This window comes from Sinocyclocheilus rhinocerous, unplaced genomic scaffold, assembly GCF_001515625.1.
Source record: "Sinocyclocheilus rhinocerous isolate Xijiao unplaced genomic scaffold, SAMN03320098_v1.1 scaffold2321, whole genome shotgun sequence".
NCBI lineage: Eukaryota > Metazoa > Chordata > Actinopteri > Cypriniformes > Cyprinidae > Sinocyclocheilus > Sinocyclocheilus rhinocerous.
The window spans coordinates 119701-135441 of NW_015661043.1; the positions used below are offsets into that span (position 1 = coordinate 119701).

Genomic DNA, 15741 nt, shown 5'->3' on the forward strand with positions numbered 1-15741 from the left:
CCGGAACTGCTTCAGTGTATGACAGTCAGCGGAAGTGAGAGAAAAGTGTTTATTACGTTTGAAATATGGATATTTTTCTTACAAAAACTCATGGATTCGCTACAGGGGGCCTTTATTCACCCCCCAGAGCCGTCTGCGGCATGTTTTATTATGAATGCGTGAGCTTTATTTGACGACATGTGGACTGTTCAACTGCAACACCCGCTGAGTGTCATTAAACAGCTTAAAAGATCAAAGACAATTTTTTATATAACTGACTGGATTCGTCTGAAAGAAGAAAGTCATATACACCTAGGATGCTTCGAGGGTAAGTAAAACACAAGCTAATTTTCATTTTTGGGTGAACTAACCCTTTAAGTAAGAACATCTGACCATTTATACTGAATTCACATGATCAGTGTCACTGATTTACTTTTGATTTCTTTCCATTTTTTTCTCAAACTCTGTTTCTTTCCATTTTCAATTTGAAATGTTCAATAAGCTGTAGACTCAAACTTTTGGACCTCACAGCTCAGAATAGTGGACATTTGGATTCAAAATCAATAACTTGTCTTCCAAATGTGCATTTTATTGTTGTTAAAAATGATGATAGTTGGTAATATGCAATTCTAAATGTATCCATTAGAGGGCAAAAAATTAGATGAATAACATGTAAAGGAGTTTTGATGTCATTATTACAACAAGGCCTGCTGTCATTCATAAATCATGCTCTTTTTTTCACATATTTACATGTTTAATTTTAATTATCAACATTTTAATTATCAGAAAGTACCTTGGTTTACTTATTTATTTGTTTTGCTCATTTATTCTTAAACTCTTTTTTTTCCCCAGAGAGGAACAAAAGGAGTGGAAGGCAGCACCCGGTGTCGACACGGAGGATGGTGGCCCTGTATGACTATGACCCCAGAGAGAGCTCTCCTAACGTGGATGTGGAGGTACTAATGGAGTTCATTTTGTCTGGGCTTTTTCTTGCACTTACAGTCTCATCTCATAAGCTTCTGATTTTACGCTGGCTTGCCTGGATGTCTGCCTCTGTATTAGCCACCAAATTCATGTTCAGCTTATTTTCCTCGCTTTTGCGGCTACAATGTGGTTTGTTTTTTTTATGTTGCTGTTCATTCAGATGGCACATGGCAGCTCTAAAGGTTAAGTTCTGGTTAAAAATAAAATTAAAGTTCTGTCATTATTTACACACTGTTATGTCATTCCAGTCCTGTATGACTTTCTTCTGTGAACTTATAATTTTAAAGCTGAAGTGTGCAATTTCTGTGCCAAATAGAATCTAAAAATATAATCACTGTTTTCAAACAGGTTTCCCAAAATCTCCCCCTTTCTGCCACTGTTATTTTAATGTTATTTATACATTATTATAGTATTCATGAATATTTTAAATGATTTTTTTTATATTTTCAGTAATTTGTCATGTGATTCTGTCATTTTGTTTTGTTTTATATGTATATGTGACCCTGGACCCTGAAGTCTTAAGTCGCTTGGGTATAGCAGTATGGGCTTACATTTCTGCCACAATTCTGTGCGCGAAAGATCATATTTTGAGCGCACAAAAGTGCATTTTGCACACGCGCGATCTGAGTTTGTGGAGAAAATGTTCGTTTCGCAAAGAAAAAAGTCTTTCGAGCGCACGGAAATCAATTTTGCATTTAAAATACGTTTTTGGATGTGTGCAGACCTTCTCTTTTGCGCGTGCAACGTTTCACTAGCTTGCTCACCTGATGCCCCCCCTCTGTGCTCGCTAAATGCCAACAGCTCGCGTGCTCAACACAACCCAGCGTTACAATGTGCCATAATTCCAGCCAATCAGAGACCGAGGCTGCTAAATTCTGATTGGCTGCCTTGACAACCAATCACAACATTTCTTGCATTACCTCGACAGCATAAGAGGACAAATACAGTGCATGCATAATTATTATGCAAGTTGATATTCTGATCATATTTTTTTCAAAAGTTTTGTTCCCAAACTTTTGAAGGGGGTTATTTTAATAATTTCAGCTATTTTTTGGTCTTGTGGACTATATGTAAACGTCTTTTATGTAAAATATCTTACTCAGGACAGTAATAAATAAAAAATTAACATGCATTTTGTATGATCTCTCTTATTTTGTTTAAAAATTTTGTTTTGTTTAAATTATTCACATTTTCAGATTCTGCAAGGGGTTCCCAAACTTTCGCATGCCACTGTATATATATATATAGCTTTATTTTTCTAGCTATATTTTTGTAATTTCAGTACTGATATTGAAGTGTTTATTTCAGTTAGTTTCCAAGGCAACATTACTAATTTTAGTGTATATATTTATAAAGTTTAAGTTTTTCATTTTATATATATATATATATATACAGTGGTGTGAAAAAGCGTTGGCCCCCTTCCTGATTTCTAATTTTTTTGCATGTTTGTCACACTTTAATGTTTCAGATCATCAAACAAATTTAAATATTAGTAAAAGATAACACAAGTGAACACAACATGCAGTTTTTAAATGAAGGTTTTTATTATTAAGGGAAAACAAACAATACAGTGGTCACACCACTGTATATACATATATATTAGTATTTTATTTTAGATTTATTTCAGTTACTGAAAACTAACAGTAATAACACTGGTCCATCATTGTTTGGAAAACAAATAGTCCTACCCAACAAACTTCACCTTTAAAGTTGGTAATAAGCACTTCTGAATGTATCCATCAGAGGGCATCAAAATAGAATAACATCAAATTGAGTGATTGATATTACCATCCTGACAACCAAGCCTGCTGTCATTCATAAATCATGCTGTGCTACTTTTTTACATATTTACTTGTGTTTAAGTGTAATTGTACTTCATATAAAATTCTAATAAAAACATCAACAAAAAAAGAAATAGCAGTGTTAAAAATAATACATTTAAAAAACAATAAGTGGTAGAAATGTCTTTAGTAGTAACACCCATCAAAATTGTCCAATTCAATTCCAAATCTATTAAAAAAATTAAAACTCACAGAACAAACAAGGTTAGATCAGCTAATAACTACATATTATATTTAGCATTTCCAAGTCTTTTACACCCCATTGTCACTTACTCTCACCTTTGCATTGCCGCTGGCGCACAGGCCCGCTATGGGGGCAGCTTGCAGAGTGAGGAGGTGAGTGTGGAAGGAAGTAGTGAGTCTACACTCACTGAGCCTGTGCCAAATGACACTCTATTTCCTGCTGAGGGAGCTCACTGCACTGCATCAGCACCTGTACTGTGTGTGGACATCTCACTTACGGGACCCAAACATCATAATGCATGTGCAATACATTTGCATTTCATACTGAATGTGATCTTTAAAGCCTTCATAATTTGCTTGAAGAATGATTCTCTAAGGAAATAAGCGTAACAGGATGCTTTATATTCCATGATGGTAGTGTTAGTGTCAAGCTTTAGTGAACCAGATAAGCATTTAAATGAATTCCAATGTGTATGCATGTATTTATCGGATACTATGAATCATTATAATGCATTTATGAAGGCTTTGTGACAGGCTGTTGAGAAATCTGCTCTGCTGTAAGTGAGTGAGTTCCTATGAAAGGAATAAGGAATGTTATTTGTGACACCGGGATCTCTGTGTGTGTTTTTTGCTGTCGTTGGACTGGAGGTAAAGGGTTATACGATCACTGTGGTTTGTGAACACAGCTCCCAGTCTGACAGTGAGGACCTGCCTTGCCCAATGTTGGTTGATCTGTGTTTGTATTTCACAAGTTTGGTGGATGTTGTTTTGGACCTGAAATAGAGAATGTTGCTATAAATTATTGCTATTTCATTTTCTTTCTAATAAGGTACGTAGAGATTCTTTTAGATATCTGACATTACGTAGGTTTGTTTTTATGAGTATAGAGTTAGGCCTAAACCTTGTGTAAGTTGAATATGTAGGTTTTAATCCTGTCAAAAGTTATAGTGTATAAGTGTCCAAAAGTGAAAAAAGTGCCCATACAGGTGCATCTCAATAAATTAGAATGTCGTGGAAAAGTTCATTTATTTCAGTAATTCAACTCAAATTGTGAAACTCGTGTATTAAATAAATTCAATGCACACAGACTGAAGTAGTTTAAGTCTTTGGTTCTTTTAATTGTGATGATTTTGGCTCACATTTAACAAAAACCCACCAACAAATTAGAATACTTCATAAGACCAATAAAAAAAAAAACATTTTTAGTGAATTGTTGACCTTCTGGAAAGTATGTGACAGACAGAACGGACGGATATAGACGGATAGATAGATAGATAGATCGATAGATAGATAGACGGACGTATAGATGGACATGGATGGATGGACAGATAGACAGACAGATAAATGGATGTTTAGACATGTTAGATAGGTGGATGGATGGATGGATGGATATACAGACAGACAGACAGACAGACAGAGATAGACGGATGGATTTATATACATATGGATGGATGGATGGATGGGAGCACAGATGGAGAGATAGATAGATAGATATAAAGATAGAGACAGACAGGCTGATTTATGATTGATTGATCCTTTAAAGTGATTAAAACATCTACGTTGTGGTTGTAACTGTTTCATATTAAATTAGCTCTGTGACAGTTATGAACGATGACTGAAATCTAACATGTTTTACTTTTTCTGTCCTTCAGGCTGAGCTGACGTTTTGTGCCGGCGATGTGATCACAGTGTTTGGAGAGATCGATGAGGATGGCTTTTATTACGTGAGTAGATTATTTACACCATCTCTGTTTTTGGTCATACACTATACTATTCTGCAAAACACCTAATGCTGTTCTTTCACGTTCAAGGTTATTCCTGCTTTCAGCCCTGAACACAGGAGAGCCGCCACACTGGCATTTAGCCTTAGATGCATGATGTCCTCTGTTTTCCATTCAGGGGGAGCTCAATGGACACAAGGGTCTGGTCCCCTCCAACTTTCTTGAAGAAGTGCCTGATGACGTGGAGGTTTACCTCACCAACACATCGAGCCGTCACCCCCAGGACCACCCGTCCCGGACAAAGAACAAAAGGGTACATCCTGTTTCACACTAGCCCTCTGTCATCCATTCGCTCTTTTTTTAATCTCTTTCCTGCTCCGCTGTTTTTTTCCTCTTCTCCGTCTGTGTGTTGTGTTGTGTGACAGCCGGTTGCTTTTCTGATGGATCATTGAAGGAAAACAGAAAACAAAAGAGAGACAGCTTACTAAACACAGAGACATACCGTAAAATACAAGACTGAGGAACCTTTATTTTTATGTCAGATGTTCTGCGGAGGAGAAATGTGAACTGTTAATGAAATTGCATATTCATAAAGCATTGTTTGGAAAAGAAGAATTCACACAAAGAGACGTGCCAGATTATTAGTTGTTTATTGTTATTATTTCTGGAAAAAGAAGCACTAAAAGATTATTATTTTTTACCTAATTCACAAGTGAGGCATTGTAATAGATGCTTAATGAATGTAACTGTGTTTAAAAGTGAAATCAATTTATAATAGAGGAGATAATTTTGATGTACAGAGAACTGAATCCATGTAGAACTGTAGAACTGCATGCTTTTTCTTTCAGAATGCTTCGACACCACCGTGAACATTTTTTTAAGGTGCTTTAACGGATCGAGACCAGTTAAAAAAAACAACAACAACAACCTTAAACCCTTTTGTATATGTTTCCAGAATAATTGTTTTTTGTATTTCTGATGGATCATTGAAGGAAAACAGAAAACAAAAGAGAGACAGCTTACTAAACACAGAGACATACCGTAAAATACAAGACTGAGGAACCTTTATTTTTATGTCAGATGTTCTGCGGAGGAGAAATGTGAACTGTTAATGAAATTGCATATTCATAAAGCATTGTTTGGAAAAGAAGAATTCACACAAAGAGACGTGCCAGATTATTAGTTGTTTATTGTTATTATTTCTGGAAAAAGAAGCACTAAAAGATTATTATTTTTTACCTAATTCACAAGTGAGGCATTGTAATAGATGCTTAATGAATGTAACTGTGTTTAAAAGTGAAATCAATTTATAATAGAGGAGATAATTTTGATGTACAGAGAACTGAATCCATGTAGAACTGTAGAACTGCATGCTTTTTCTTTCAGAATGCTTCGACACCACCGTGAACATTTTTTTAAGGTGCTTTAACGGATCGAGACCAGTTAAAAAAAACAACAACAACAACCTTAAACCCTTTTGTATATGTTTCCAGAATAATTGTTTTTTGTATATTGCTGATATATAAGACTATCAACTTAAAGAAAGACTCAAAACAAATGTTGCAAGTAGAGAGTTATCAAGAATGATTTTATCTGTAGATGTAGGTATTGTACAATGGTCTGTATAAAAAAAGAGAGAGAAAAAAATATATAATTGCTGATGGATGTTCTGCTCAATCATAAGGACCCATCAAGGTTTTTCTGTACTGAAAGTTTTGTGATTCTTTTCTCATATTCATTGTGCAGACAATTGAGATGCATTACATCATGGCATTGTTTTTTTTCCTCACTTGCTTGGCAAAACAGAAGAAGAGTGTTCATTTCACTCCGTAATGGCTCAGTATCTGTCACGTAAGTGAGCAACAGAGGATACCACAAATAATGCTGTCCTCGTCTAATGCACACGACGCGGGTCCTTATTACTATTGCTCCTGGTATGCACAAAACACACACATATGTCACATTCACACCAACCATATACATGAAAGATCCATTAAAATTGGTCGCAGACTCACAAAAACATTACATTGATGCCTAAAGTTTGAATTGCTCAAATTACCATTTCAGAATTTACATATGAACTAACAGACTAATTGCATTTTTATTTTAATAAATATTTTATTCATATTTAAATGTTTCATTAATATGTACTGATTTATATGTTTGTTATTTACTAATATTTATATTTTCTATTTATAATTTATATCATATATTAATATATAATTATGTAATTTGTAATGTTTGTAATTTAAATGCAATTTTATTAAAGATCTAAATTGATTAAAATAATTTGTATTAAAACCATATTTTTATTATTTAAAAAACATTTGTATTACTTAAAATTACATTTTAATTAATTGCACAGTTTAAAACTTGACAGTATGCACACAAATTCTATACAGATACATGCACTGACCAAGTTACTCATCAAAACACCCCTTCACATTTTTGTGCATCAGTTAACAGTACTGTAAGTACGGCTGCTCAGAGAGCTGTGATTGGTCCACTGCTGTCAGTGCATTAGACAGGCACAGCTGGTATCTTCAGTTGTTTCTCTGGGTGTTGTCCATTATAATGTTTGTCTTTCATTGACTCCTACTGTAAGTCATAAGAAGCTATAAGGCCATTGTTGCACGGTCAGAATTGAACCCCTGACCCCCTTCCCCCACCCATTCTCTTCTCTAATGTGTGCAGTTTAGTAGATTCCTAGTGTACGCCCTGGGACAAACCCTCTCCTCTCCTGTAGCTGTGCACCCTATCATACCACACTGAGCATGAATTCACACGAAACACTTGAATTGAACTGGATATTGGACATTGGCAAGGTCAGCCAGATCATAAAGGTGTGTGTGTGTGTGATTAGGGTGCACTCTTTCCATTAACTCTAGGAGTGATCAAACATGTCCAGCAAGCATAAGCATCATTACCTTTGTCTATCTAAAGAGTAGATTTTAGTTATATACTGTTTCCTAAACTTGATTGAATTGATTTTTAAGTTTATGCATTCTTGCAGCCACTTTTGTAAATGAAGCTTTTTTAAAGCAGGTTTGATTTGGCTCCAACACCCTTGGTGAAGTTACCATGCTGAAAGGTGATAGATTACTTCAAAAGACTGGTAAATTAAATACTTATCTTCTCTTTTCATTACCATTATAGAGTATGTTGCTGTTAGCATAAATATTAATTTAAATTTTGTGTTATGCAACTATACAACTGATATTAAGGACAAATTATGGCATGTAAAAGGTGTTTTTGCTTTTAAAGGAATAGTTCACCCAAAATGGAAATTTGCTGATAATGTACTCACCGTTTGGCAATCCAAGATGTAGATGAGTTTGTTTTTTCATCAGAACAGATCTGGTTCAATTTAGCATTACATCACTTGCTCAGTGAATGGGTGCCGTCAGAATGAGAGTCCAAATATTGCTTTCTCCAGTGAAAAAGTTATCTAGTGATGTTTGTGTCAGCTGTTTGGACTCTCATTCTGACGGCACCCATTGACTCCATTGGTGAGCAAGTGATGTAATGCTAAATTCCTTTTCTTTTTTTTTTGATCAAGAAGCAAACTCATCTACATCTTGGATGGCCTGAGGGTGAGCACATTTTCAGCAAATGCTCCTCCCTGGTTGAGCTTTACCTTTAAGGAGTACCTAATTAGTTGATTGTCACTAAAAATGAGATTACTGTCATGTGACTGTGTATAAATAGTACATTTCTTATGATATTTTGTTGCACTTGCAGTCTGAACAGGTTTATTAATGTTTTAATGAGAGTTTAGCTAGAATCTTAAGTGAAGCGCACTCGATTTTCTGGGTTTCACCACATATCATTCATAGATTACGGTTTAGAACGCTGCCCCCTACTGTCTGGGTGTATTATTCATGATGAAAAATATACTATTGATTGATAATTGACTGTATGGTGGCCCTGCTGGGACAGAAAGGACTGTGAGAGGAGATGGAGTGTCTGTTGTACAGTAATGACATTGAAATGCTTTAAAAGGCAAAGAAACACCTTCTTTCCTTTTTAAACATCCGGCCCTGAACTGTCCCTTGCGGGTCTTCCGTTAGGTTCCCGTGGAAAAAGCGGGCCCTCCCAGAAGAAGTGCCACCCCCACAGTGCGCCCACACATCCCGGGGTCCGGCCCCGCAGCCCAGGGGCCCGGCAGTCCCATCCGGCGCCCCCGAGCTGACTCTAAGAAAACAGGACTGCTCTCCAAAGGAAAGAATCTATTGAAAAGGCTTGGTGCTGTCAAATAGTCTCACATAACTCTCTTCACAGCAGCCGGGTTAAGGAGGTTGGAATTGAGGAGAATTTACCTTAGAAGGTGGGAAAAAGAACATTTCTCCCATCTTCTGTTTCTGTAATCACATGGATTGGCCACGGAAAAGAGAAAGGGAAATGGTGGAAACTATGGCTTTCATGACCACAACTTCAGCTTTATGCCTTTGAAACTGTAATAAGTTCTGTTTGCCCATGTTTGATTCTTAAAAGCACAGAAATGCTCACTAATGTGAGTTACTAAGATGTCTTGTTATAAATATACAATAGAAGGGATGTTCTTGAATAATAAAATAAAATCTATATTTATTCAATTTAATTATTTCATTTTAGTGGATATTCAATTTATTATTATTATTTAATAAAGTTGTTCGATATTTAATAATTATAATAAATTGAATATCTCTTAAATTTAATTAAGTGTAATGTTTTAATTTAACAAATATACAATAGTATTATTATTATTATTATTATTAAACTATATTTTTGGCACATTTTTCATCTAGACCTGCTGTTCTCAGAGAATAACCTAATAACCTAGCACAAAGTTTTAGGAGTTTAGCACAAATATGAAATGTAGGTTTTGCAGTGACTAGACACGGCTTATATTTCTACAAATACCATGAGGGAAAACAGTGTGTTCTGCCACATTTGACTGGATTTTTTGGGGTTTTTTTTAAGCACTGACAGGTCATGAAACTCCTAGTGGAAGTGAGCCTCCTCATATTTGCCTTATTCAATGCACAATGGTTTGTGTTGTGTCCAGTCAGTTGGGTGAGATTTGTCTGTGTCGTGTGCAGTCATGTCGATGCTTTCCTTCTCATGAAAAAACAGTGTATTTCGAATCTGTGTGACCAAGTGTTGTGTTGTTTTTTTTGCAATGGGTGTCAAAAGTAGGAAAGGAGGGACTCTAACTTACAAATGGTTCATAAATCCATTCAAGTGTAAATTGTGCAGCTGAATGCAACAATTTGCATAAGAATGTTTTTTATTTACGATTTACACCGAAGTTTTGTATGTTTTTGCAAAGAAGGCCCTTGATTTCCACTTATTTAGCACAACTTATTCACAGTTTTACATAAATCAGTTTGGTTATTGACTCACTGATGCCTCTCCCAGCTTTCAAATCATTTGAATAACATGATGCACATATTCCGTACTTGATAAGGATGATGGAAATGAGCAATTGTGAATGTATGGACAAGGAAAACCTTCCCGTCTCCATGATCCATTTCATTCAGTCTGTACTGTATTTCTTCTCCATACATTGTTCATTTTATTTGTTTGTCATTTCACCCCTTCATTTTGTCCTGAACCAAGATACTAAAAGTAGGTTTGCAAGTATGGACCGAGACTGCCAAAAAACAGGAATGTATGAGAAACATTCTATATATCTTGTACAATTTTCAGCCAAAATTCCAGGCGTTTAATTAATCCGAATAACTACTTTTTTTCTTTTTCTTTTTTTTTTTGCCGAATCATTTAATCATAAGATGTTACAGAGCATCGCTTCTACATGTTTGAGTGACTGCTGCTCTTTTTGTACTTTTTGCCCATTTGTACATTCTTTTTAAATGTTTATACTTGCTTTTCAGACTGCCTTTTTTGTACATTAAACTTTATAATCTGACAGTGCAAGCTTTCCTCATGGTGTCTTCAAACCATAATGTTTTAAAGTCTGCAATTGTGTGCTAGCTTTATGAAAAAGACATAAGCCTATATTGATGGTTATCAAATATTGTGTGAGTGTGCATGTGCAGTTTTATATCGAAATAAATTTGATATTTTATACACACCGTTGTATGTGCTTATTTTATTAACTCAAGTCAAGTTTGTGCAGTTTTACAGGTGAGTGAATGAGCTATTTTGTTGTTAGGGTTTATAAAATATAATCACATACTTCCAAAAGATGGCGCCCAAAGTCCATAATTGCCTGCCGATGTAGCGATGTAGTTGTTCTTAATATCACCTACCACATTGTAAAGTTGTAAAATCAAGTCTCGCTCTCAAACACACTCAAAAACAATACAGTAGTCATTTATTTCTTACCTGCTCTTTTCCGTTCCGTCCTGCATAAACTTTTTTTGCAGAATAACCACATTTTCATGTAGGCTATTTGTTTTTAGCTCTGCAGCTCCACCTTATCGTTTTCTTTCTTTCTTTTTTTATTTTTGTTTGTTTGTTTGTTTGTTTGGGGTTTTTTTAATCTAAAATATTACATCATTAGGCCTACAGAATTCCCATGTCCAGATGCTCAATCATCACTGGAGCAGAAAAAGTGAGTGGAATGGCACTAGGGATCTCGAATTGGCCCCCTTTTTTAATTGTTTGCTGTGTAGGCTATTTGCATTTCAATACAGTTCAGCGATTCTCGTTGTCGTTATTCACATAACAAATTGAGTGTATTCAGAAGCACCATAAAGGCGATGTTGTCACTGGGTACCTGTTACTATTCTCAACGCTGCTCTGGATAAGCCAATCACTGTTGCTTGAGATTACGGTGTAAGGTTATAGATTCTGACGGAACGGAGTTCCTTTCAGATGTCAAGCATATATATATATATATTTTCTACACTAAGTCAAAGATGCGAATCAATGGGGAATTTGGCATTCTTGAGCCTCCACACGCCCCCTGCAGGAAAACAAGTTCGTGTCCCATAGAAAACAGTGTAGTAACATTTACCGCCCAAAGGGCTCAACCCACTGATGAGAGCGCGAGCGCAGCGCTTGTTCTTCATCTTCATCAGAGCTCGAGCGCAGCGCGCGACACTCACGGACTTTAAGACGATGGATGACAAACTCTGAATTTAGCTACAAGTGATCTTCATACCTGCTGGTCATTTTGAACGTCATATTCTGACGCACTCATATTTTGTTTCTTACAAATATACCTTAACAATATCTTTACATTGATATAAGCGCAATGATTTTGTTCGTTTACCATTAACGGCGCAATATATGTTTTAAGTTTGTAACTTTTTATTGCTAAAAACGCCTTTGAAAACAATGGACTTAAAATACTGTAAAGTACTACTTATGACTCTCCTGACTGTTCAGGTAAGATAATTGAAAAAGAAAAGACAGAAGAAACCTTTGTTTTTAATGCGGTTTCGATGTGGGTTTTAATGCAAAGTCGCTTGATAAGTTGAATGCTTTATTTATTTCAGGTTCGTAGTGACGTTGTATCACCGTCAAAACATCCAGGTAACGTTAATCAGTTGAAATTACCAAATGCATTTTTTTTTTTACTTCAAAACTCGATGAAATGTGTCACAAAAACGTAATTTCGTTGTTTTATTTAGATAATAAACTTGTATACACTAATAAAACGTAAGAAATTCATCTAAAATTAAACTGAGGATGACTTTTTTCCCCTCAGTTATGTTGAATGTAAAAGGTTAATTTAATTTAGCACAACCTTTTCATTATGTACTTGGTATAATAAATATAAATGATTGTTTCTACTGGCGATTTACAGACACGATTGAAACTGAATTTTAAATGTCGCCTTTTTTTAAGTTCCCTTATTTGTCCTAAAACTCGGAATACGTCACCGTAATCGCAGTAATAATATCGACGGATCGACATTTAACACTAAAATTTCCGTTCACTATCTATAAATAGAAACCAACATCCTCATCCACAATAACACTTTCTGCTCAAAATTTGCTCTAAATCTTATCTAGTTTAATAAAAATTATACGTTTGACTGAGGAAAATTGATTCAGCACTGAGATCATCTTTTGGCAGTTGTGAAATGTTATGAAAATCAGGACATCTTTACAGGTAGTACATAATGATAGAAAATGAATTACGGAAGAAACTAAATATATAGAGAGTGTGTGTGTGTGAGAGAGAGAGAAAGTGTGTAGCTTTTCTGAAAATAATTAAGCTGCAGAGCAAGAAGATGAAACATCATTTTGTCTCTTTGGAAGTTAATGGAATTTTGAATTTTATTATAGGAATATGTAGATTATTTACAACTAAATTGCTGTCGTTGTATATGTATAGAAAATTCCAGATTTGGTTGATTCTCAAAAGGCAGGTGAAGTGATTAGTCTTAAGAGATCGTTCCTTACAGTCCAGGTTACGCACTATTAATAGCCTCCTGTGGATGTTTGATTCTCTACACACAGAATTCTACAGCCAAAATGAAATATTTTATCCAAATTGACCAGCAGAGACAAGTCTGAACCAATGACAACCAACATGCAATAAAACTGTCTCAAGATAATTTCCGTGAACCCCTCTGTCAACCTTAATAAGAATAAACAGAAAACAGTCAAGCTTAAAAAAATTAAAATGATGCTGGATTGACTACAAACTGTCACTGTAATGTTTTTGCATGTGTGTGTATATTTTTGTGTATACTGTATGGATGTGTGTGTTTTGATCAGGCCTGCAGGTGCTGGCCACAGCTTCACACTACTGGCCTCTGGATTCAGTGGAAGGGATCCACGGCCTCTCAGACCAGATTGGGAACAGAACAGGTCATGTTAATGGGACTAATATAAGTATGTCACACCTGCTTTGTCTTTCTTTCTTTCTGTCACCACAGCTGTTTAACATTCCTCCACGGTCATGTCTTAGTTGCGGAAATCTCTGTGGCTTTGCAGCTGTCTTCATTTCTTAAAACGAAATGATTTCCTCATTTGATTCGAAACGTTGAGGAATTACATGATTACCTCAGTTGTGATGAAGACAAACGACTATGACATTTAAGGGTGTCAAAAGTACACACAGTTTCTCTCAGTGATTTACTGGTCCACTTGGATTTTTAGCTGTCCAAACTCACCAGCATACATCACTATAGTGGGAGAGCTCTGCAATGCCCTCAACAGATCTGCTGAAAATTTGTGCACGTTAGACAAACAACCACACGTCATTCCATAGCTGGAGTATATTCCCAGTATAAGTACAGTATGGCAGTTGTTCTGTGCTGGCTAATTCAGAACAAATGGAGGGCTGAGAGGAATTCTCTGGGCCTCTCAGACTTGTATCGACACAATGTGTCACATGTGCAGATCTAAAAGATATCTTAAAGGGGTCATATGATGTTGCTAAAAAGAACATTATTTTGTGTATTTGGTGTAATGAAATGTGTTTGCTCAAAACTCGCGTTTGAATAGTCAGTGGCAAATTCTTTAATATAAAAAACGTAACAGTCTGTGAGGATCAGTAAACAGTCCTCCATAAAATGTGCTGCACACATCTGAATATTTGGGTTGAACTGTTCTGGAACAGTGTTGTTAACATGGGTCGCGGAAGCGGGGGGGCCGCCCGGGTTACTTTTGAGGTCTGGTACAAATATGACATGGGCTACAAAAAAACAACAAAAAAAAACATAGGCTATATAAGCTCATATGTATGCACGTTTAATCATTAAAAGATCGCGATCTCGATTAAAACACACACGGTCTTATTCCTAAATGACGGTGATTCCGCTATGTCTATTAAACCTTTGAAAACACAATCACATCGGAATATTTAAACCTGCTTTCGCGCAGCCGCTGATCCAGATAGAGCAGCGCTCAGGGTTTAAATTGGGCCGGGGCCGTCCGGGGCTGAACCCCGGCACATAGACTGTATATTATGCATCTATTGCTGAGGCAAGGCTCACGCAGCCTCTCCAGGAGAAATCAAAACGCGCAACACTAAGAAACTCAGCATCCTGAGGTAAAAATTCAGAATGGAAAGTTTTTATATTTAAAATGCAGTTAGTTAGGCAACATCAAACAACGTTTTCACCATTACGACTGTTTAATAGTTCTATAAACAGTTCAATAAGCAAATACAATAATATTAGGTCACTACATTTTACGCGGAAACAGCGCATCTGACAGCAAACAGCTGATTCATTGCTGATTGAATAAAGGTAAAAAAATATGTCCTTGGATAAAATATTGAATATATAAATATTGAATAAAATGAGAATATTGCTTCAGAATACATCATATTTGCAAAAACACACACACACACACACATATATATATATATATATATATAAACTCGATACCATAGAGCCCCCCCACATAGCAAATCCCAATTTAGCCCCTGGCATCATCATGTAGCCTAAGCTTTATGTTTGAAACAGTTTACACAAACAGTCTACTTACACAGTAGGCTACATTTCTATGTTGCAAACATTAAATAATAATGAAAGTATTTGGAGAAAAGTTTTTAATCCGGATATAGACTCTGATGTTGCGGCAGCCTCGATCAAAACGAGTAATTAACATTTGGAACTAATGATACACTTCAAATATAGATTGTATATGTTACATTATGCCAGTAGGTGGCAAACAGTGACTGTTAAATGTATTTGATGTCTGAATCATTCAAGAGATTCATTCAAAAACTCTGGACGAAACAAGTCTTCATTTTTTTTTTCAAATGATTTTTTTAGCTACATAATGAATTCATTTAAATTAATAAATATTTTTTAAATACACTCATTTATAACATTTTAGACATTTATAAATTGACTCATTTATAACATTAAATAAAACACTTTGTCAGAAACTCAAATTACATATTTTGTTTGGTTGTCTGTTTGTTTTCAGAATCGTGGGAGAATCATAGCATAAAAATACATCTAACTAATACCATTAGTACTGTTTATAGCCTGTTCTGCAACCAACCCCCCCGGGCCCCCCCTTCTTTTGGTTCGTTCTGTGATCCATGGTTGTAAATACAACTTAACCACAGATTTCTAGTCGTATCCTCTTTTGGAAGGCCAAACAAAGTAGTTT

At 35.7% G+C, this 15741-nt stretch overlaps 2 protein-coding genes across 8 annotated transcripts in view; both read left to right on the forward strand.

Annotated features, from left to right (window-relative positions):
• The window catches only part of LOC107726209 (RIMS-binding protein 2), an 86937-nt gene extending 77645 nt beyond the window's left edge, over positions 1 to 9292 (forward strand). For 2 of the 7 annotated variants that reach the window (XM_016535733.1, XM_016535735.1), the window contains 4 exons: positions 832 to 935; positions 4640 to 4711; positions 4887 to 5021; positions 6515 to 6778. In XM_016535733.1, coding sequence (XP_016391219.1) covers positions 832 to 935; positions 4640 to 4711; positions 4887 to 5021; positions 6515 to 6541 — 338 coding nt within the window. In that variant the 3' untranslated portion in view covers positions 6542 to 6778. Of the gene's footprint in view, positions 1 to 831; positions 936 to 3107; positions 3141 to 4639; positions 4712 to 4886; positions 5022 to 6514; positions 6779 to 7753; positions 7824 to 8778 lie in introns of those variants that run through there. The other 5 variants (XR_001638244.1, XR_001638245.1, XR_001638246.1 and 2 more) reach the window with 5 other exon arrangements.
• Positions 9293 to 11744: 2452 nt separating this feature from the next.
• The window catches only part of LOC107726205 (adhesion G-protein coupled receptor D1-like), a 49712-nt gene continuing 45715 nt past the window's right edge, over positions 11745 to 15741 (forward strand). The window contains exons 1-3 of the mRNA XM_016535728.1: positions 11745 to 12046; positions 12157 to 12193; positions 13387 to 13503. Coding sequence (XP_016391214.1) covers positions 11996 to 12046; positions 12157 to 12193; positions 13387 to 13503 — 205 coding nt within the window. The 5' untranslated portion in view covers positions 11745 to 11995. The remainder of the gene's footprint in view (positions 12047 to 12156; positions 12194 to 13386; positions 13504 to 15741) is intronic.